The sequence below is a fragment of the Ictalurus punctatus genome, chromosome 8 (genome assembly GCF_001660625.3).
Source record: "Ictalurus punctatus breed USDA103 chromosome 8, Coco_2.0, whole genome shotgun sequence".
Taxonomy (NCBI): Eukaryota; Metazoa; Chordata; class Actinopteri; order Siluriformes; family Ictaluridae; genus Ictalurus; species Ictalurus punctatus.
The window spans coordinates 5833143-5856390 of NC_030423.2; the positions used below are offsets into that span (position 1 = coordinate 5833143).

The 23248-nt window shown below is 39.4% G+C and overlaps 2 protein-coding genes across 3 annotated transcripts in view; one reads left to right on the forward strand and one right to left on the reverse strand.

Moving 5' to 3' along the window:
• The first annotated feature begins 451 nt into the window (after window positions 1–451).
• LOC108268564 (aryl-hydrocarbon-interacting protein-like 1) lies at window positions 452–13189 on the forward strand. Its single transcript, XM_017473586.3, has 8 exons — window positions 452–845; window positions 1463–1642; window positions 1839–2027; window positions 2291–2467; window positions 5854–5995; window positions 6883–7445; window positions 7813–7957; window positions 11283–13189. The coding sequence occupies exons 1-8, from the start codon at window positions 750–752 to the stop codon at window positions 11723–11725; spliced, it is 1935 nt and encodes a 644-aa protein (XP_017329075.1). The 5' UTR covers window positions 452–749; the 3' UTR covers window positions 11726–13189.
• Window positions 13190–17849: 4660 nt separating this feature from the next.
• drp2 (dystrophin related protein 2) overlaps window positions 17850–23248 on the reverse strand; it is a 95285-nt gene continuing 89886 nt past the window's right edge. Inside the window, exons 20-23 of one of the 2 annotated variants that reach the window (XM_053682080.1) lie at window positions 22735–22981; window positions 21228–21342; window positions 20982–21088; window positions 17850–20474 (exon numbers count right to left, since the gene is read on the reverse strand). In XM_053682080.1, coding sequence (XP_053538055.1) covers window positions 20994–21088; window positions 21228–21342; window positions 22735–22981 — 457 coding nt within the window. In that variant the 3' untranslated portion in view covers window positions 17850–20474; window positions 20982–20993. Of the gene's footprint in view, window positions 20475–20981; window positions 21089–21227; window positions 21343–21489; window positions 21586–22734; window positions 22982–23248 lie in introns of those variants that run through there. The other variant, XM_053682081.1, reaches the window with a different exon arrangement.

A 23248-nucleotide genomic window follows, 5' to 3' on the forward strand; every position in this document is an offset into this window, starting at 1 on the left:
AATGGGTGGGTAAGGAAGGCATTAGTCATTAGTCATAGACTACCCTCCACCACCACCTCCCATTTTAATATTATGGGCTATTTTGCATAGACTTTTGCTTAGTTTTATATTAGTTAATATTAACATATTTATTATATCTATTTTCTCCCCTGACACAATAATTGTGTTGCTTAAAAAAAAACAACTACAACAACAACTACACACTGTATCTTTAAAGATGCATTCTATATGTTTTACGTTCATATATTGTAATTACACCTGAAATTATGCCTGAGAAAATGCTATATTAATCAAACTTATTTTTGTGATTATATTAGTACCTGAATGGTAACTCTGGCCACAACCATCAATGTCCAGTTGACCTGAGTTTTCTTCATAGATCATTCTGTACTAGTTTGAAACCTCATGATAACCACACACATTCAGGTTTGACAGTTTTTGTAGAATTGTTGACTTCTAGAAGGAAAGTAACCTCCTGCATTCTGAGTTCCAGCTTTTGGTCACCCAGGCCTCTACTTGTTCCTGGGGATTACACTTGAGTCTTAGTGGATTAGCTGAGACAGATTAAAGTGGTCATCCTCAGCCTGCTAATCCAGCCATCTGTCAGAAAACAGCCTGCTGTTTCGAGCTTGTTCTTTTCCCTTGAATGTTAATTAGAGGACTTAACACAGACACATACAGCACACTTACTTATTCAGACTTTCACACTGAGTGCTTCCCAGAGTCTACTCTGTTTCAAAGTTTTAAAAATGGAGGAAACATATCTATTTAACCATCCTGGAGTGAAAAAGGTTATTCTGCATGGTGGCCAGGGTCCTCTACCTCACTTTCCAAACGGTACTAAGGTAGGACATGAACCATCTTGATTAAAGAAAAACTCTAATAATACATGATTTTTATGATACCTTTATTCTGGATGACTTCATATCTTACAGCTTTTATCGATTAGTCTCTTGTAGATGCTTTTTATGGATTATTAAAATACTGCTTAGGTTATATTTAGTGGCAGAAAATAGTTGACTCATAAAATAATTAAAAAGAAGACCTTTAGCCATTGCCTCCATTCTGGTCCTCCATTCTGGTCCTTACAGATATCTTAGTTATCTGTAACTTTTTGAAGGTTTTCTATTTTGAATTGTCCAGCCATCTGGCCTCAGGCTTAGAGATGGTGCATTTTTCATGACAATGCAAATATCAATCTCCTTCATTCAGCTGTGAGCACTGCTATATGTGTGTGCTCTCATTCTGTCAAGGTACCGCCATCTCTACAGAGTATAAACAGACAACACATTAAAATGAGTCATTTCAGACGGGACTTTGCTGAACCACAAATATGCACTCATGCATTCCATTTAGTAATATACAGAGTGCGAGGGGAATACAAAGCTGGAAAACAGCATGCTCCCTCTTCTCTTCTAATCAACTCTGTTTTTTCTTTCTGTCTCTCTCCATTTGAATAAAGTTGGTGTTCCATTTCCAGACGCTACTGGACAATTTTGAGAGGACAGTGATCGATGACAGTCGCAAAAACAAGCAGCCAACAGAGATTTTTGTTGGGAAAATGTTCAAGATGGAGGTGTGGGAGGTGCTGTTAACCTCCATGAGGGTTGACGAGGTTGCAGAGTTCTGGTGTGATGCTATTGTAAGTGCAGGAGCTTAGAGCAGGCCAGCATTATCATCCTGTCCTTCCTACATATCATGTTTGTCTAAGTGTAAATTTGAATTAGGGTTTGCTGTCCATATACGGTAAAACAAAGACAGAAATGAGACATAATTGTGGATTTAAAAACCAGTAATTGTCCTGTTAAAATAGCAATATATTTTTATATCTTGCACAGCACACAGGTCTCTATCCCATGGTTGCTAAAGGGATACGTTTGGCTGCACAGGGCAAAGACCCACTGGAAGGCCAGAAGCACATGTGTGGTATGGGCAATGTGTTCACCTACCATTCCACAGGTTTCGCTGAACTCGATGAGCTGATGAGGGAGCCACAGCCTCTAATCTTCATCATGGAGCTAATTTCGGTAGGATTACAAACAAACATGCACACATGCACAAACACACCACATTTACAACCCAGCAGTGCAATCCTGTCACTCTACCTGCAACAGATTTATTGCTGCAGCACAAACCACTTAAGGTCAAGCACAGCAGAAAAACACTTGGGGGAAAAGCTGTTTACATGCTTCAGTCAAGTACAACAGGCTTACTTACTCTTCTGCTCCTTCTCTCTGACTCTCATTTTACAACACTGTTTGTTGCCTCTGTCCTGTCTGTTATTGCTCAGGTAGGTGAGCCATTCTCCTACCTTCGTGAGTCTTGGCTTATGGAGAAGGATGAGAAGATGCAACTTGTGCCCACCCTTCACCGTCAAGGCAACACACTTGTCCAGGAAAAATGTTACCATGAAGCATCTGAGAAATACAAGGAGGCTGTGCTGCTGTTACGCACCGTCCAGTCAAGGGTAATGTGACCATGAGATGCTAAACAAGATTAAAATAGGGCACTTAGGATAAATGTGGATGCCATATGCATTTAGTCAAATCCTCCCACATTGTTACTTCTAGGCTTACAGGCTTCTAATACAGTATCCCATGAGAAACTGTATTGTAAAACTCTGCAAGGAGGGACTCTAGCAAATCTAGCTTTGATAACATAACTAAATGAGCCAAAAGGTAGCACAGGCACCCTAGATCACTGGTGTTGAGTGAGCCCCGGACACTAATTGAAAGGCTATTCTGCAGCTGTAGACAAAGAATCTCTACCTTTCCATTGAAGTTGGCAGTTGGATCATAGACAAAACGATATGATGGGGCAAGAACATTCAGTGCTTTAGATGTCATTAGTAATGTAATCAATGAATATGGTTTCTGGGAGCCAATTTAGTGTGGATAATAAAGGGATAATATGGTCCCAACTTTTGGTTCTAGTAATGACTCTGGCTGCTGCATTATGGACTAACTGGAGCTTGTTAATGTACCTGCTGGAACATTCAGACAGCAAGGTATTATAATAGTCATTCTAGAGGTAACAAAAGTAGTTTTGCTTCATGTAACTATTTTTCTATATTTCTTATCTAAGAAATGTTTCTGAGATGGTTGTCCTAGTAATATTATCTACATGAGCTTTAAATGAGAGACTCATGAGAGTCAATAATCACAACAAGGTCTATCACTGCTGGAGCCATCAATTCACATAAACCTTCAGTAAAGCCAGATACAATTGCCAACATGATTGCATGCTTAATGGAGTAGAGAATGAGAAAAACATAGCCTATATTTTTACTAAGACATATTTCACATAAATTAGGTGGTGATCTGAGATCATTTATGTCTGTGCTAATTTAACAATTATTTAAATGTTTTCTAAAATGCAATGCAAAGTAATGTTATTCTGTTAATTAGATGATTGATTAAGATTCGTGAAACAATTTTAGCCGTAGTTCAAGCAAAGAACAATCACAGGTCAAACTGTGTGTGGTTTACAAAAACAATGAGTCAGTTGTAAGTTGAGTCAGCACTTATCAGTGAGCTATGCCAAATCATCTGACTCACCAAAAAGAGTTGGAATTCCCATCACTAATATTGGCGGTATTGAGTGGATCCCATTAGATCTGTAGTGACTCACACACAAAGTTCAGACAGAAATGTTCCTGTAGGATCTTACAGACTACCAAAATGAACATTAAAGACTCTGACAATTAGTGTTTCTTCTAATTAAACAAGAAGATTCAACAGAAAGCCAGCAGATTTCGGTCGAAATTCAGAAAAGGCCCTGGTGGCTTATAAATACTAATGAGCAAGACTGAAAACGTAGACTTCTTTTTTGAAGCTGTATCAGTTATGTTAACAAAAGCACTTCCAATACATTTAATTCATAACCATGTTTCTGAGTACACTTTATTACGAACACTATTCTAGTACTGGGTACGGCCTCCTTTTGCTCTCAAAACAGCCTGAATCATTTGTGGCATAGACTCTATAAGATGTTGGAAACATTCGTTTGAGATTCTGGTCCATGTTCATTGCATCACGCAATTCCTGCAGATTTTCCAGGTGTACTTTCATGCTATGAGTCTCCCATTCTACCACGACTCAAAGTTATTGGGATTCTATTGTATTCAGATAAAGGTGACTGGGAAGGCCACTGAAGAACATTGAATTCATTGTAATGTTCATGAAACCAGTTTGAGATGACTTTTGCTTTGTGACATATTGCATTATCATACTGGAAGTAGCCATTAGAAGATGGGTAAATTGTGGCCATGAAGGGATGCACATGGTCAGCAACAAAACTCAAATTGGCTGAGGCATTCAAGTGATGATTAATTGATATTAACAGGCCCAAAGTGTGCCAAGAAAATATTCTCCACACCATTACACCACCTCCACCAGCCTGGACTTTTAAAACAAGGCAGTTTGGGTCCATGTAGGGTTGCACCAGTATGAGATTTTCATGATTCGAAAACCGTCTCAGAAAACACAATGGTTTCACCGTAAACGGTATTACACAATTATTATTATTATTTTTATTATTATGCATTCTGAGATGCTTTTCTGCTCACCACAATTATTCAGAGTGCATATCTGAGTTACTGTAGCGTCTTTGTCAGCTCAAAACAGTCTAGCCTTTCTCTGTCAACCTCTCTCATCTCACCATATAACTGCCACTCACTGGATGTTTATCCTTATTGCACTATTCTGAGTAATTTTATTGCACTATTCTGAGACTTGCGCATGAAAATCCCAGATCAGCAGTTATAGAAACACTCAAACCAGCCTGTCTGGCACCAGTGATCATGCCATTGTCAAAATCACTGAGATCACATTTTTCACCATTCTGATGGTTGATGTGAACATTACCTGACCATTACCGGACACAATGGCTTCGTGGTTAGCATGTTTGCCTCTTACCTCTGGGGTTGGGGGTTCAATTCACACCTCTGCCTGTATACGTAGAGTTTGCATGTTCACCCGTTGTTTTCTCTGGGTACTCCGGTATCCTCCCCCCCTCCAAAGACATGCTTTGTAGACTGACTGGCATCTCTAGATTGTCTGTAGTGTGTGAATGAGTGTGTGTGCAATTGTGCCACCCCGTCCAGGGTGTCCCCTCCCTTGTGCCCTGAGTTCCATGGGATACAGAAAATGGATGGAGTTGGTGTGCAGGTATTCCTAATAAAGTGATCGGTGAGTGTATTCTTATAAATAGTTTTGATGCCTCCCCTTTCACTAATTAGACAAGAGCAATGTATATCTATACTGTATCTGCATCCAGGACAGCTAGACTTTATGGCTATATACACCTAATCAAATATTAAATCCTGATCAGATAAAAGATGTTAGGAATAACCTGTGATCTAATATTATGTTAATTAAGTTACAATCTAACTGAGGATTACTATCTGAGGATTCCTGTATTTTAGAACACATAAAAGTCTGTCACCTGGCCCCAGGTCTGGATTGTCACTGATGAACTTTTCTAAATTTTACTTTTAGTTACTTATAGTTATCTCTCTCTTAGAAAAAGTGTGCTTGCTTAAAAAAATACTACCAGAAATGTCCTTTATACAGCTAACAATAACAGTCTATTTAATGTAAAGGCCTATGTAATTTCATATTTACACATGCTTTCAATACAATACTTTGTATATTGGTTTGCATCAATGTGTATGGCAAAAATAAGGAAGTTATGACAATTACTGAAGTCATGACCGCTAATGAGGTGGGCCACCACAGCAGGCTAGCAGAAGATTTGAAAGAAATGTGGAGGCCATATAAATTCAGATAACTCTCTTCCAAAATGTAACTCATCCCATTGTCTGCTGATGACGTTATTTGGTGCTCTTTGCAGGAGATGCCAGGAGATGATGACTATATTAAGCTGAGCAAGCTTATTATCCCGCTGGTCCTCAACTACTGCCAGTGCATGCTAGAACTGGAAGAATACTATGAAGTAATAGAGCACACCACAGAACTCATCGAGAAGCATAAGGGTAAGACTTCAAACTGAAGGAAGCATAAAAGCTTTGTCGACATTTCAAAAACACTGTAGCATGTCTCATCAGCCAATGATGATTAAATTAACATATACAAGCTTTGCTGAATGCAGCAAATGAAAGGATGCTGCCTATACTGTAGTTGTATTGGGCAGATATCCAGTTCTTTTGATGAGCCTTCAGCATCGCAGCCCATAAATTAGTGTCACACTAGTTTTGTCAAAATATCTTTCCATGCAATTTCCAGAGATTCTCTCCTTCCATTTGATCTCAACCCCATGAGTCATTCATAGACCCTATCTCTATCAGCTAAATTATTCCATCCCAATTCAACACTTACTACATGAATCATCAGCATAATCTCAACTCATTCATGAATCATCTCCTACAAAATGTTGCTTTCAGCACAGCAAGTACAGCATTTCTTACCAGAGACTACAAAAGAATAAGGTATATTTAAATGTAGACAAAATGAAAGATGTAGGAAAAACAAGATCAAATGAAACAGGAGTAACAGAGAGCATTCTGTGGGAGGATCTTTACTAGGCTCTCAAGCCCACTAAGCCATAAAGTAAGGATTAGAATGCGGGCATTTGTGTACTATTTGAGTAGGATAAAGTGACACACATATAGGATTAGGCCCTGTGGTGTAATTCTTTCATGCTTTCAAGCTTTATCTTCACAATAACAATGCTTAACTGCAACAAAATGTGTACACACAACCATTGCTAACAGAGCAGCTCAGTATAACAACAACAACAACAACAACAAAAAAAAAATGGATAATCCTTTCCTTAGTGAAAACATCAAGAGGGATAGGGAAAAGTTAAAACTAGTTTTAGAACCTACTGTATATGCACTTTTTTCCCCATTCTGCTCACCAGACTGTGTGAAGGCGTACTATAAGCGTGCCAAAGCATATGCTGCTGTCTGGAGTGAGAAGGAGGCAAAACGGGACTTCCTGATGGTGGCCAACCTGGACATGAGTCTGGCTAGGCTGGTTCAGAGAGAACTGAAGCTCCTCTCAGAAGCAATGAAAGAGAAATACTGGGAAGACAAAGAGAAATACTGGAACATATTTGAGAAGAAAAAGAGGAATGAGGATGAAAAGAATACTAAGGAGAAACAAGAGGAAGGATGTGCAGCAAAGCAAGATGAAAACATTTATCTGAATGAGAAAGTGCAGTGTTCTCAGCCAAAGGTCCAAGAGGAGCAGAAGTTTGAAAGTGCAGAGGCAAACACACAAAATAGGCAATTGGATGAACCAAAATCAGAAGTTGATCAGCAAATTGCTGCTCCAATGGAGGGTATGGACCGGCAGCAGTTGTTAAGGCTGATTATGCTGCTCCAGGATGAAGGGAATTTCTATATTAAAGAGCAGCACTTTGCAGAGGCCATGGTGAAATTTAAAAATGCCCTGGAGTATGTAGACTATCTTCAAACCAAGGTAAGCATCCTAACAGGTAAGATTCCATAAATTGGAGATGACTCACTCCTATCCACAGTCAATTTAGTGGAGCTGTTATATAGCAAAATATAAGTACAGTATATGGCAAAAATATAAATCTTATCCAGAAAGGGCCAGTACGGGCACAGGTTTTCATTCAAACCAAGCAGAAGCCACACCGGAGTCTATTGAAAGCCAACCTCAACTGATTAAACAGAAGGAATCAGGTATGGCTCCTGCTTGATTGGAATGAAAACCTGCACCCACACTGGCCGTTTGTGGATAAGATTTGACACCCCTGATATAAAGAGATCTCTGTAGGGAAATGCATGCACATACAGCAATGTCTCTGATTGTTTGTGTGTAGGAGATAGACTATAAAGGAGAGGACTGGGAGTCCCTGGAGAAAGTACGCCTGCCACTCACCCTCAACCTGAGCCAGTGCAAGTTTGAGCTTGGAGAATACCAAGAGGTGGTGAAACTCAACAGTCAACTACTAGAAAATCATAAAGGTGAATTCACACTCACTGACAAAGTGGACAAAAGAACCCCTCACCCCTTTTCGTACACGCTTTCACACTAGCTACAACTCAGAGATCAAACAAAGAAGAAAGCAAAAATGTACATAGACCGCTCCCTCTGTGGTTCAGTTGCAAGCTGTGTTAAAGCTTCCAGACTTAAACGAAATACAAACACAATCAGTTTTCTGTAAAGCATTCATTTCATTATCTCACTATGGGACACAGCCCTTCAGACTATCCCTCAGAAGCACTACTGCATTACACCAGCCAGGATTGGCTGGCAAACGCAATGTGTGCATCGCAGAGGCAGGGCTTACACCCGCGTTATAATCCTCGGAACTATGTCATCTAGACAGTCTAAAACAATCTGGGTCTCAATCTCCCTGCCCGCAGCCCACTTCAGGCCCGCCTTCCCCCTCAGTCCACAATGGGATGTGGACTGTATACCCAATATACGCTGTATACCCAAAAGGCCCTATCAGACCTGCAGTGGCCACAATTCAAAAGTGGTTCAAGGAAAAAAGAGGGAGGGCGAAGTGCTCCAACTATGCCTCCCCTGGAAGCAAACAGCCCAGACATCTCGGCAGACATCTCGGCAGACATTTGCTCAGGCGGTAACCCATCCACTAACTTTCCGCATGCAGCAAAGCGACGGCCATCACATCAATTCCCAAACAAGCCTTCAGATGCTAGAGGCACCCCCGACCCCTTCAACCCCAATGTAACACAAGGAAGCCAGGTTCCCCCCTCTGTCTCTCACCAAGAAAAGAAGAAGCAGTATGCCACCTATTTTACTACCCCTGAGAGGGGAGGGCAGACTTAGTCAGACACAGACCTTGCTCCGAAAAAGCGCCATTCCTGAGCCAGTTCCAAAGGTCATATTCCTTGCCCTACAAGTAGCATGCAGAGACTGTGCTGGTGAAACTGTAGCTGTCCCATTAGGCCACCTGTATATGAGGGGATTTCAATGATTGGTTGCCTCCCTCAGGCTGGATCCATCACACTATGTGCTATGCCATGTAGCTGTGTAAATAACCTGAGTGACAGCCCTGCTTCCCTGGAAATGCTCCTCTATCCTGACATTAAGTGTGCTGATGGGCGCTGTCCTGACCAGAAAGGTGTTCATAACAAATGCCTCCATTGTGGGGTTGGGCATGACTCACAAGGATAGAGTGTTAAATGTTTGGGAGAGACACATAAACTGTTTAAAACTCCAGTGTTCCTGGCACTGAAACACTTTCTCCCCTTCCTGAGAGGGAATCCCAAGTTAGTTAGGACAGACAGCACCATGGTGATTGCATATAATCTGGAATGCAGGCACACAAACTGATCAAATGGAGCAACCTGTGATTCCTGTCACTGAGAGACATGCATGTTCCTGGCATGTTGAATCTGGGCACAGACTTACTCTCTAGGGGCAACTCAAAATATGGAGCCTGGAATCTCCATAACAAGGTAACCACTCACCTAACAACAATCACGGGCATGTGGAAATAGATTTCTTTGCATCCAAAGAGAACTCTGTGCCTTCTGTTCTATTCCCTGAATGATCAGAATGCCCCAATGGGGGTGGACCACAGACCCTCCTGTATGCATTTCCACTGTTGGACCTGATCGCCCCAACTCTAACCAGAGTGCAGGAGTTCTGGATTATGCTCATTCTGATATCCCCCTGTTGGCCAACATAATTCAACTATGTTGTGGCCACCCGTGTCCCCTGCCAATACACAGAGATCATCTATCTCAGGCTTGCAGGGATATATTTCACCCTCACCCAGAGTGCCTGGCTGTCTGGGCCTGGCCCATGAAAAGCTATTTCTTGGCTCAGTTGCTTTCCAGTTTTCGATTCCTTTTGATCCTATAGTTCCTACAGGAACTGCTGTATTGGTGGGTACAACAAGGGGTAGGGCAAAGCATTCTCTACCATTAAGGTAGACCTGGCTACCATTTTGGCTTGTGGCTTTGGGAACACAACAACAGGCCAACACCCCTTCATTTGCTGGCTCATGAAAGGGGCTCGACAAGTCGTATCTAAGCCTTTGCTCGTCACATGGGAGTTGGCTACAGTACTGAAGATATTTTCAGAACTTCTATTCGAGCCCCTGGATCAGCTAGATCTCAATGAGCTCTCTTTGAAAATGGCAATGTTGCTGGCACCAGTTTCAGCACAGCACATCAGTGACATCCATGCTTTGTCAGTAAACCCATCATATATGCAATTTCTATGAGGCAACTGCTCAGGTCTTGCTGAAGCTTAATCCCTCTTTCATCCCCAATGTTATCGACAAACAACTGACATACCAGCTAATTACATTATTGGCTTTCTATCCTCCTCACTTTGTTTCTGAAGGGCAGGAGCAGTTAAATGCTTTCTATCCAGTCCGCATGCTGTGGATCTATGTTGGCAGGACAGCTGTTTGTATCATGGGCTGTGCCTTACTTGGGTAGGCTGACCAAGAAACAGCAACCCTCATGTCGGATCGTGGAAGCCATAGTCTCAGCTTATTTCCAGAAAGGACTGCAGCCTCCCATTCACTTGTATGCTCACTCCATGTGGGGAATAGCCATGTACTGGGCCTGGTTTCAGGGAATATCAATTAAGGATATTTACAGTTTGGCATGTTGGTCACTGCTGCACAGCTTCATGTGGTTTTATAGGTTTGATGTGAGTAAACCTACACTGGAGCATTCTGTCCTTAAGATAAGCTTAGCTGGCAATTCAGGAGTCATAATATCCCATAGTGAGATATACCAAAATGAATGCTTGAAATAGAACTTTAGGTTATGACTTTAACCCTGGTTCTCTGATAGCATGTGTGAGGTATCTCAACAGACCAAGCGGAAGAGGTGTGTTTGTGTAGACTGTCTAGGTCATGTAACACTGAGGATTATAGGGCGGATATAAGCCCCGTATTTGCAATGCACTCATCATGTCTGCCATTCAGTCCTGGCTGGCGTAATGCAATAATGCTTCTGATGGACAGTGTGAAGGAGCATCCCATAGTGAGATACCTCACTCATGCTATCAGAGAACCGGGGTTAGAATTGTAACCTGAAGTTATGTGCCTGTAGCAATATGGGGTACATTTCCTTTTTTGTCATCTTACCTTGATGTTTAATTCATCAATTGTATTCCATCCCAGGAAGTTTAAAGCATTGTTTTATTGAATATATTACCAGGGGCCCTATGTAATGAGTAGAAAATTTTTTGCTTGAATTATTTATTTAAGGTGAATGAAGCTTGGCTGGTCTTTTCAATTATCCTCCCTTCCTCTTTCACTCTGTCTATGTCTCATTGTCTGTGATCCTCTTAAAGACAACCTAAAAGCCATCTATCAGCGTGCTCGCGCCTATGCAGCCCTGTACAATGAGGACAAAGCCAGACAGGATTTCTTCAGAGCAGAGCACCTTGACTCCAAGCTCAAACCCATTGTTGAGCAGGAACTAAAGAAGCTAGGTGAGAATCTTCGGGCCAAGTATGTAAATGAGAACAAGAACTACTGGGCCAGCAGCCAAGAGAAATGGGAAAAGAAGGCCCAAGCCAAGAGAGCCAACAAGAAAGTGTTGAAATTGACTGACAAGAGAAAAGCCACCAAAGAGAGCTATGATGAAGGACAAGAAATTAAGATAGGCATCTCTAATAAAGGAGGGGAGAATTCACTCAGCCAGGCAGGCAATGAAAAAAGACAGGATATAAAGACAAACATTATGAATAAAGAGCACACAAGCTCTCTGCCTCCAAAGGAGGGGAAATGTTGAGCCTGTAAATAAAGAGGGATATTCAGCAACAGCAAAGGTGGGGAAAGAAAATACAGACAGAACAACAAGACTGGAGACAATTAGTCAGATTAAGGAAAACTCTCACGCAACTGCACCAAAAAAAGCTGTTAAAAGCACAGGTTCCAAACAGAACACTGATGACTCGAATAGCACCAACCCCCAAATGGAGCTGATGAACACAGCAGATGTTTGAACTAGGTGCTGCAGAGCACACAGGGGTTCTATGTTCTGAAACACTGACACAACCCAATGATTGGCCTGAATGTGGTGAGACCAAGAAAGGCAGATAACACAGGTAACAATACACAGAGGAAAACTGTATCCTAAAGATGCATCCACTATAGCTAGAGTCCAGAAATTCTAAACACAAGTCAAAACGGTAGAATGAACACAAGCATATTCCTAAATTAATTCATAAACATACAGAAATCAGCCATAACATTAAACTCACTGAAAGGTAAAGTGAATAACATTGATTATCTCATTACAATAGTACCTGACAAGGGGTAGGATATATTAGGCAGCAAGTGAACAGTTGGTTCTCAAAGTTGATGTGTTGGAAGCAGGAAAAATGGGAAAGTAAGGATCTGAGCGACTTTGACAAGGGGCAAATTGTGGTTGGTAAACGACTGGGTCAGAGCATCTCCAAAATGGCTATGCAATGGTTAGTACCTACCAAAAGTGGTTCCAAGAAGGACAACCTGTGAACCAGTGACAGGGTCATGGGCACCCAAGGCTCATTGATGTATGTTGAGAGTGAAGGCTAGCCAATCTGGTCCAATCTCACAGCACAAATTGCTGAAAAAAGTTAATGCTGGCTATGATAGAAAGTTGTCAGAACACCGCAGCTTTCGTTGTATGGGGCTGTGTAGCATCTGTGGAATGTGCTGGACAAACAAGTCCGATCCACGGAGGCCCCACCTCTTAACTTACATGACATGAAGGACCTGCTGCTAACGTCTTGGTGCCAGATACCACAGCAAGACCTCAGAGGTCTTGTGGAGTCCATTCCTTGACAGGATAGAGCTGTTTTGGTGGCACAGGGGAGATCTACACAATATTAGGGAGGTGGTTTTAATGTTATGGGTGATCGGTGTATATGCTCAGTCATTTAAAGAACACACAGAACACACGGTGTATAAGAAATACAAATTTATTTCTCTGTTTACAATGAGTAGAAAGCAGCCAGTCATCCATTCACTTTTTAAAAGTTTTTTGCAAAAACTATATTTTATAAATTAATACTAGGCAAAATGGAAGGCGTATGTAATAATTAAAAAAAAAAAAGTAATAGTGATAAACACATACTGGGAAAAACTGAGAGTAGAATATTTGGAGTTATCAAGTTAACTTATCTGCATGAAACAACATTGTATTGATGTAATTAATGCTACAGGTTCACAGATTAAGCAAATGTCCTGCATTTTGAAAGCAAAAAACAAACCCAACATGTTTTGCAGACCTGCAGGTCTGCTTCTTACCAACAAAAAGTATTTTCATCAGTGGGGTTAGTCCCCCAAATAGCAGGGACTTTCCTTAGTAGTCAATCTGAAACCACACCACACTATAGATTCCAGAAGTTTCATATAGCAATTCAAATTAAATGAGTATACTTGGAAGAAATATGACCTTAAGCAAAAATCATACTTAATATTTTAGACAAAAACAAAGATCTACAATAAACACAACAATGCATAGTAAGATTATAATGTAAAGGATTTGCTACAAGGCCAGGTCTGGCAATTTCTCCGTCTGTGACTGCATGATGATCCCTATGCCAGTATGTTTCAGGATATGTAATGATTTATGGATTTAAAACTTCCATAACTTATGCTTTTCCTGTAAATAACACATGACTTGTGGGTAAAGACATTAGATATGTTTGTTATGCTTTCTTTTTTAATCTCCAAGTGTTTTTAAAGTGATAAACAGATATCGCAGCTGGATTGCAGATGTTGATTTAAATATAAGAGCCATACCAGCTAAGCAGTGACCGGTGGTTTGGGCAGGTATGTGCACACTCTAGAACTCTCTCAGTTGTCATGTCCCTCTTTCCTCCATACCATATGGATCTCCTTCAATATGAATGACAACCTGCCTTTCCAGAGAGCAACCAGCAGTGCCAGGACAGTTCCCTAGCAACCTTATCAACACAAATAGTAATGTACATCCACGTTAAATGCAATCATATGTGTTTATGAAGAGGCTTAAGCAAGTTGGGGTGGAATTCAAAGTTATATACATGCTCTGAAAACCAGGCTTCAGAGGGATTTTTGTTTAAGGAAAGGCAAAGAAATAGGTACTGTGTCTTGTCATATGACATAATTACTCCACAGAGATCATCCTCTCTGTGTTCTTCTGTCTCTCAGCAGTAAACTCTACAGGACTGCTACTCTACAGGATGAAAAGCCACAGACAATCTGTTCATTCCAACTGCCATCTCTTTCTTTATCTCTGTCTCTCTTTTCATAGCATTCCACCATTGCAACCTTTTGAGAATCTTTCCCTCCCATCTTTCCCTCCCCTATAAACCATTCAACAAGAAAGCCTCTTATATGGAATTGAATCTCCCCAGGTCCTTATGCATAATGTAAAATCCTCCTGTATAACTCACTGCAGGGGCTGTATTCAGTAAATAAATAAGGAGATAAGTGACACTAAAAGTTCTTATCTGAGATTTTACTTATAAACAATTCACAAAACTGCTGAGGGGATCTTTTATCAAACATTAAGTTCTTAAGCTTGGCAAAACAGCAAGGTTTATCCTCTTGCTTGTTGATCCCAAACCAGTTAGACTGTGTTACAATGTTGATTTGCAGTTAGCTGACAATTGATTTTAGTTTTAAATTATTTAGATTTTGTTTAAACTTGTTATTTTAAGTAAACAATCAGTTAAGCTTAAAATAACAATAAATAACAATTGCTACTTAACAGTTAAAAGAATTTGGAGCTCTGTCATTGTAATGGAGTATAATCATTATTCCACCTAGCTCTGTTTCACAAATTCTTGTGGGTCCGTTAACCTAATTTTCAGAACCATGGCAGTGCTGGTCTGTGCAGTAAACTCACAAAAACATAATCTACTTTACCATATCAAAAATGAGTAAGTAAGTAAGTAAGTAAATAAATAAATAAATTAAATGAAATGAAATTAAAATAATAATTTTTTTAAACTGATTCTCTGATAGTTTACTTCTTGTCAAATACATTTTTGAATAATTGTCAGCTTGTAAGAGTGGTATGTTGTGAATTGATTAGAGGGTAGTGTTTAATTTAATTTAATTCACATTTAACTGGAGTATCATTTTTTTGCAGCTGTCTTAATTAACAGACTGTACCCTAGAGTCAAGACAGCTTTATAGGTAGCAAGCATTTGAAGGAAACTGTATGAACTTTTGAATGCAACCTGAAGAGTGTGATGTATAACATGACTCATGCTTCACTCTGCAACTAAACTGTTGCAGGTTTAGGAGCCACTTTTAATGCTAAAGTATTTTTGTGCTGTTTATTTACATAGGGTAGTTTTTTTTCTACATACAATAATAGCTGAGGTCAGCTGGCTTGGATGCATTTCTCTGTAAATTGGCAGACAGAATGCTCTTTTGGACTTCTGAATTTATTCTGCTGCTACCATCATGAGTTACATTTGTGAAGATTAGTGAGCCCATTCCAGAAACAGCCATGCAAGCCCAAACCATGACACTACCTCCACCGTGCTTGACCAGTGAGTTTGTATGTTTTGGATCATGAGTATATCTTTTCTTCCTCCACACTTTGGCCTTTCCATCACTTTGGTAGAGTTTAATTTTGGTTCCAGAACTTTTGTGGCTCATCTCTGTATTTCTTGCTGCTCTAAAAGTCTTCTTTGAATGGTGGATTGTGATAACTTCACCCCTGCCCTGTGGAGGTTGTTGGTGATGTCACTGACTGTTGTTTATGGGTTTTTCTTTACAGGCCTTGCAACGTGTCAGCTGCTGTTGTTTTACTTGGCCGACCCGCTCCATGTCTGGTTGTTAGTACACCAATGGTTTCTTTCTTTTTCAGGACATGCCAAATTGTGGTATTGGCTGTGCCCAATGTTTGTGCACTGGCTCTGATCGATTTTCTGTCTTTTCTCAGTTAAAAATTGATTGTTTTTCACCCATAGACAGCTCTCTGGTCTTCATGTTGGTTTATCTTGGAATAGGCAGGGATAAAATTGTACTCCACCCAGCCACTAGAGGGCTACAGAGACATTTTAAATTTTAAACCCCTCTTATGGCATTCATCCACATATAAAGTCATTGGTAATGACCACCCGATTGTTTCATGAGCAGAGAAAATTGCTATAGTTCCCCTCTTGACATTTTTCCAGCTCTGTATTCCAGTTTCTGCATGAAAGCATTGAAGGGCATCCTTATATTGTACGATGACACTTTCAGATTTGGAATCCTGCAGCCGCTTGTCTCATTGTGCAGAGTGAATATATTGGCTAGGTATGCAGACTAATCCAGAAAGCAGTCAGTTTTTCTGCCAGTTCACTGTTGTGGCCTCGCAGGATTATAGGATAACAATAAGAACTATTATCTTTCAGTTCCATGAAATGTACACTGCAAAAAAAAAAAGCCATTTTAGAAAGTGAAATTTCTTTGAATATTAAAATTTATCTAGTAATATAATTGCAATAAAACAAATATATGTTTTCAATATATTTTTTAATAATTTCAAGATTTAAATTGTTTTATTCTATTGGCAGATAATTTTTCTTCTTTATATAAATAAATACTTCTAATTAGCAAATGAACCACCAATCAAACCAGACTAGTTCAAGCTTGAAATTAGTAAAATGACTAGAAATAGGCTTTATAAAGTTATATTTGGTTTATTGTAATCTTCTAATAGGAAATACTAGTTACATTTGTTCAAGGTATTTCCACTTGTTAAGCTGTAATTTTTTGCAGAGTACAAGAACTTGGTTACATGACAACCAGTGCATCTCTGTGTGTAACAAGAAGGTCTGATGATTCATCTTCACGGTTGAGCCATTGAGCAAGACCTTTAATCCTCTCTGCTCCAGGGGTGCCTTATCATGGCTGACCCTTCACTCTGACCCCAGCTTTCTGGCATGCTGGGGTATGCAAAGAAAAGAATTTCACTGTGCTGTGACCAATAAAGACTCATCAGTATCAGTATTATCATTATCTTCACACAGCTGGGCAAGGGGTCTTTTGTAGGTAAGGCAACTCATTGAGGTTCATGGTCTTGACAACAAGAGCGAGTGTGTCACTTATATCTTCAGAAAGCTTTTTATTGGCCAGTGCCTAATGCATGAAAAATAATACATGCATAATACCATACCGAATAATACCATGCAGTAGAAAACAGTATATTCTGGAAGCTTTCACTGTCAAGTAGTTATAAAATCCATTATTTTTGGCCATTATCGCCTTCGCCACATCAGTGCAGAGAGCGACAAGATTCTCATATGGTCGATTGTTGGATTCAAAGTATGTGTCAATAACTGTGAAAATGTCTAGGCCAGTATTTGTTGTGTTCAAATTGGTTGACATAAGAATGTCCTGTTTCAAATTACTGTCATTAAAGTATTGTACATAAACAAAGAGCACAGACTTGTCTGCCACTCTCTGTTGCGGTCTCATCCACCTGAATGACTAAAGGGATTTTCCTAAGCTTCACATGTAACTGTTTTGGGCATTTTCTCCAGCCATTTTATGTATTCTGTCTTTGACAGGGTTATTTGAAATTGGGACTATCTGTATCAGTTTTGGGGAGTAGATAACTAAAAGTAGTGACTTAAATACATTTTTCAGTAGCATGATAGTAGCTCCTTTACTTTAAAAATAGGTTAACTTTTCCAGTAATGAGTTACTTTTTCAAATGAGTAGGGATGTAGCGCGACAAATCACTACTTATTTTGTCCAGTTATATCCAAAGACATGCAATCGTCCTCTTCATTGTATATCTCTGGTTCCCGTTTGCTTCACAGGAATTAAGAGCCTTATTGTAACTCACATGGATAGGAAGAAACCATCTGATGGACATGTAAAACGACCAACCACAGTTTGTTATGTGAAGTATGGGGCTTATGAATGATAATACCATAATAAATTAACACTGGAGTTTATTCTCTGATACAAAGAATATTACTGCCACTTTGTTGTTAACAAGCAACACAACATTTACTTACAAATAAAATAAAATAAAATAAAATAATTCAGTTTATCAGTGCATGTCGAGTGATTGATTTTTACGCAATTAATGCAGCTGTGTTTTGATTACTTCCTGTGGCGGCTGACCTATGACTTGGGACGTATGCCACCAAACCAAACCTTCATGGCTAAAGATAGAAGAGGATATGGATGGAGTTTTAGGAGCAAAGTTTCACTTTAAAAAGTTTCATGATGGATCTTTGGCAAAAACAAACGTAATCTGCGCAGTTTGCAACGCCAATTTTAATTACCACAGAAGTTGACATATCACCTCAAAGCAAAACACCCTACTGAAACACTCTCTACGGGGCCTCGCCAATCTATTTTACAGGAGCGTGGTAATCATGGGTGAATTAATCTGTAACTGGGAAGGTAACTAATGCTTTGGCTAATTGGGTAGTTAAAAACACTTGAACTTGGAACACATTTTTTGGTGTTAATTTTAATTTATATTAGTGCATATAAGACATTATTGCCTTCTAAGCTAATTTTAATGGATTTGATAGTTTTGAAGTTCAACTGGCATGTTAACATATATGTCTGGGTTTTGTTATTATTCCTGTTAGTACATATAAGAAATATGCCTTTCAAGCCAACAGTCAATTTTGAGAGGCATTGATGGTTTTATTGGAAATCTGTCACAGGAGAGAATCTGTTTTCCAAGTTTAAAAAAATATGCTATTAAGCAATAGTATTTGTAAATTATATTTAATTTAAATATACTTAATTTGCATTGATTCCGTTTTAGTTCTGTAATTTTACATTTAAATATCCATTAAAAGCTTCATCTGACGAAGAAAAAAAGATTAATCACAATTGATTAGTTAATTTTTTTAATGGATTGACAGCCCTAATAATTATACATTCTTTAAAATCTCACTTTCACAGTAACTCACTTTGAGCTTGAATTTGACATACACTATCTCACTTAAATCTCTCACTTTTAGTGTAATATACAGTTTCAGTGTTAACTGTATTTTTGGATAGTCTATAAATAAACCAAGACTGTATAAATTCATAATTGTTGTGAATTATCATTAAATTGTGTTTAATTTCTTTATGATAAATTATGCACAGTTATTAATAAGCTTATTCACAATCACGACATACAAAAAATGTTGCCCATTTAAGTACCTTCAATGTAGTTAGCTACTTTTTGTTGGTAATTTGTAGTATAGCTAACTACTTCTTTAAAGGGGTAGCTTGACTGTAGCTTAACTACTTCAAACTATGAGTAGCTTGGACCTTGAAAAACGACATTTTCAAAGTAGCTTTCCCAACCTGGGGGCCACACAGCTATTCAACAATTTTCATCCAAAATGCTCTCTGGTACCATGTGGCTTTTTAGGATTTTGATATCATGAGCATTCAAGTTATACTTCTGTAGCCCTGTGTAAATCACTTCCTGCTACTTCCTGGTGTCTGCGTGTCTATTTGTTAATGCCAGCTGTCTTTTCCTTTAAAAACAAGTAAGACTTTCACTGATGGTCTCTGTGTTTTGTTTGCTAATGTCTCTTCATTTTGCCAGGCTTCATGCTATCGTTAGCTAGCTTCATGCTGCAAAGTAGACATTCTGGCTGAGACTTGACAAGCCATTCTGTAAGACTATAAAGTAGCTGTCTGAGTACAGCCCCACCTTCTGCTGCTGCCATGTTAGACATTTTGACAACATCACGTGAAATGCACCCCTTCTTCCTATTTTTGAAAGAGACTTCAGCACCCTGTGTGTTCATTTCTGGCCCCGTGCCAGGTTGAGAATCACTGTTCTAAGTTATCCTCCATCTGCAGGGCACAGCAGAGAGCTGACATTTTTCAAGCAAACACTTTCATAGCACCACAGTGATTCAGATCACCCTCACCAATGGACCTTTCACTGTGTCCAAAAAGCATGGGTGAATACATTGGTGAATGTAACAATAGAGGTAAAACCCACATGAGAAAGAGGAAGAAGTATGAGTGAGTGAGTGAGAGAGAGAGGGTTCAGCTGGAGTTGTCAGAACACAGGTGCTGTCCTCCCAGGTGCTATTCCATTTTGAATAAATGATAGGTTTTGCTGATGTTGTATCAACCCTACAGGGAAAAAAACCCCAAAAAACCACTTGCTCCAGAGGCCAAGACCTCATACGAGACCTGAACAGATTGTGTATGTGTGTGTCAATTTCAGAGTTGCGTGAGCAAGAAATAAACAGAAAAATAGTAACCAATTAAAAAAGGTACAAAGTAGCTGGCACAGGAATATAAATTCCGCTAATCTCTGTGCGAGGTTGATGGTGAGGTCATTGTGCTATATTAGAGAAGCCACACACACCTGCTGCTACTACAGGTAGCTGGTTAACACAGTGTACCGATCAAGCATTGGCCTTTGGCACCACAAGACATTAGTGAATCACTCAGAAATGTTCCAGCTCTCTCCGTTGAGCTTCAGTTGGAGATCAAAAAAGTGTGCTCCAAATCTGCTTTATGTTTTTCTGCCTTGCATATTCTGGACCCAATTCAGGTTTAGCTGAGAAATGTGGAATCTGGAAAGTATGCAAGAAAGAAAGAGATTTTTAAAATTCAAAAAGTCACTTGCATCCACAAATAACAGCGCCTTATTGTACAATGTCAATAGGGTGTGCACCTGGATGAATTTTACAGCATAAAACTAGACAATCTAGTCCAAGCAACTGACACTCCACTTTTCTGTTCCATGATGACAACTGTAAGAATGAAATTTTAGTTTGAATTATTCAACAAACCTGATGGAACACTGGGACTCTTTGACTTTTACCTGACAGCAGAGCTTATATGAAATTAATTTTGACACCATTTATTAACACAAAATGTACATATTTTATCTTATATTGTTCATATGTGCAATTTATGTTATATATATGGTAACTTGTTTGTTTTATTTCTGTACATACTGTATCATTATTTTGCCATAATTTCAAATTGCTGTTAATCTGTTGCTAAATAGTGAACAGAACATGTCTCATATAAATAAATGTTGTATTACAAAAGCTATATCAAACCTGCTCACTTACCTGTGTGCCTCCTCATTGGGTTGGTTCAGATGGGAAGACATTCCTCAGCTGCTCGATCACCTGCTGTAGCTGTAGCACTGTGTCCTGCTCTGGTTCCAAATCTTCACCTGTGAGGGAATTACCTTCAGACTGTAACTAAACACAAACTTGACGATTTTTATATCTCTTGCTGTACCAAAGTCTAGCACAATAAAAATAAATATGTTGAAAGGGAATATGTTGCCTGTTTCCTGTTCTATGTCTAACCTGTGGCTTCAGTGTCTGTGGTCTCTTTGCTTAGTAGCTCCCCTTGGTACACCACTGACACAGGCGACAGAGGAGAAGAGGGAGCTGACCCATTGGCCTCTGAGTCATCTTTGGGCTAGAAACCATGAAAAACAAAGAAGACGGATAAACGAAAGCCAAATAAAGTCAAACTCATAGGGAAATTGTAATATCTGTGAGCTATATTAATTACATTGGTAAAATATACTCAATCGTGAACTACATACTTTTTTATAGTGCATACCATTTTTAACATTTAGGCAACAACTGTGTGAATGAAGTCCAAACTGGATTTATCACTGATGTGGAGAGGTAACCATAGTTGTTGTTGTTGGTGGTGCTGCTTGAAAAAAAAAACAGCTATGGTTTCCTTCTATATGTTATATTGCACAAAATGTGGCTCCAGTCTTACAATGTATTTCCATTAAGTACGTTGTCAGTGAATTTCAATTCAGTTTTATTTATATAGTGCTTTTAACAGTGGACATCATCAGAAAGCAACTTAACAGAAATCTGGATATGCATTTATATTTAGATCCCGAGGAATTTAGTGTCGAGGAATAACTCCCTGAAGTGACACGAGGATGAAACCTTGACAGGAATCAGACTCAAAAGGGAATACAGCCTCTTCTGGGTGACACCGGATAGTGTGAAGATTCGTCATTACTCTTCTATAACTGCATACTACAAAGCCAAACAGTACTGAGTGTTTTAAAAGGATCCTCATTATGAACAAATTGACTTCAACAGAGACTGCTTACTTACATTCTATTCTAGTAGAAGTCATCCAGGCACATCCAGGGCTTGTTCTTTACAGAACCACAGTGCATTATGTAATTTCTAATTCACATTTCCCTTATTATTAGCTAGCTCGTCTCTATATATTTCCCCTCTAATCAGCCATGGCTTCTTCTTCTTTCTTTCATTTTGTCACAATTTAGTTTGTCATCCTACTTTAACCTCAAAAATGTCTCTCTATATCTCTTTCTCTGTCTCCAATACCCTCTCTAATATTTACTTTTATCAGTGTCATCCCTCATTTTACCCTTGCACAACTGCACTGGCGCTCTCTGCCTTTCATTGTCCTGCTTTTCATTGCTTTCTTTTATCTGGCACAGATGAACCCTCTTTTCTTTCCTGCTGCCCATGCCCACCTCTGGAAATAATTTACCTTCAGTCTTCACAATTATACCTTCAGTCTTTACAATGCTGATTTCAACATATATTCTCCTCGCTCAGCCTCTTTTTCTTCTTTCTGTAGATCTTCTTTCTCATTAGCCCTCTTTTTTTTATCAGTTCAATTATTCTCCCCTCATTTTACCTCAGACATTAAGTCTCTATTGCCACTCTCCCACTCTCAAAATGATCCCTTTCTCTTCCTTTCCTTCTCCCTTTCTGACTTTTTCAGAAAAAAAATATCCTTAAATATTAATGTAAGCAAAATCAGAAATCAGATTCTTATCCCTCCCAAATGTATATGTTTCCCCACCTGCAGCAGTAGCTCTCGGAGTCTATGGAGCTGTGACTCCAACTGCTTGTTATGATCCTCCAGTATCTGCATGCGTGTCTCCAGGCGACTCTTGTGTTGCCTCAGCACTCGAGCCTCAGCCAGGAGCTCCTCATCCTGCTGTTCAAGTGGCAAGCCCAAGCCTGAGATGCCCTCCACCAGCTGCGGTGTTGCTGCTGCAGCTTCCTCGTGCTTCCACTTCAGCCGCCGGTACTCACCCTGCAGCATCCTGCATATATTTATCCATCAATATCAGACCAGCTTTCTTATTTTATCATTAGAAGTAGCAACAGTTCTGTAATGCATATATGAAGATTGTGATTTAAATGGAAAATAAACTTCTTTAATTCCTTCTTGCAAATATTTTATTACTGTGGCATTAAGACGGTAATTCCTTCACTCAATATCAGCACTTATTGCTTTAGGACTTGCTCTTGGAGCTGCATCAAAGCACAGGTAGACTCGCCGACAGTAAGGCAAAATCTTATGAAAAATG

What these genes read in the sequence shown, in the direction of transcription:
- LOC108268564 (XM_017473586.3), top strand. Translation starts at nt 750, where the DNA reads ATGGAGGAAACATATCTATTTAACCATCCTGGAGTGAAAAAGGTTATT. An exon ending in TCATCATGGAGCTAATTTCG is followed by an intron (nt 2,028 to 2,290) that starts GTAGGATTACAA and finishes GTTATTGCTCAG; the next exon opens with GTAGGTGAGCCATTCTCCTA. An exon ending in ACTCATCGAGAAGCATAAGG is followed by an intron (nt 5,996 to 6,882) that starts GTAAGACTTCAA and finishes TCTGCTCACCAG; the next exon opens with ACTGTGTGAAGGCGTACTAT.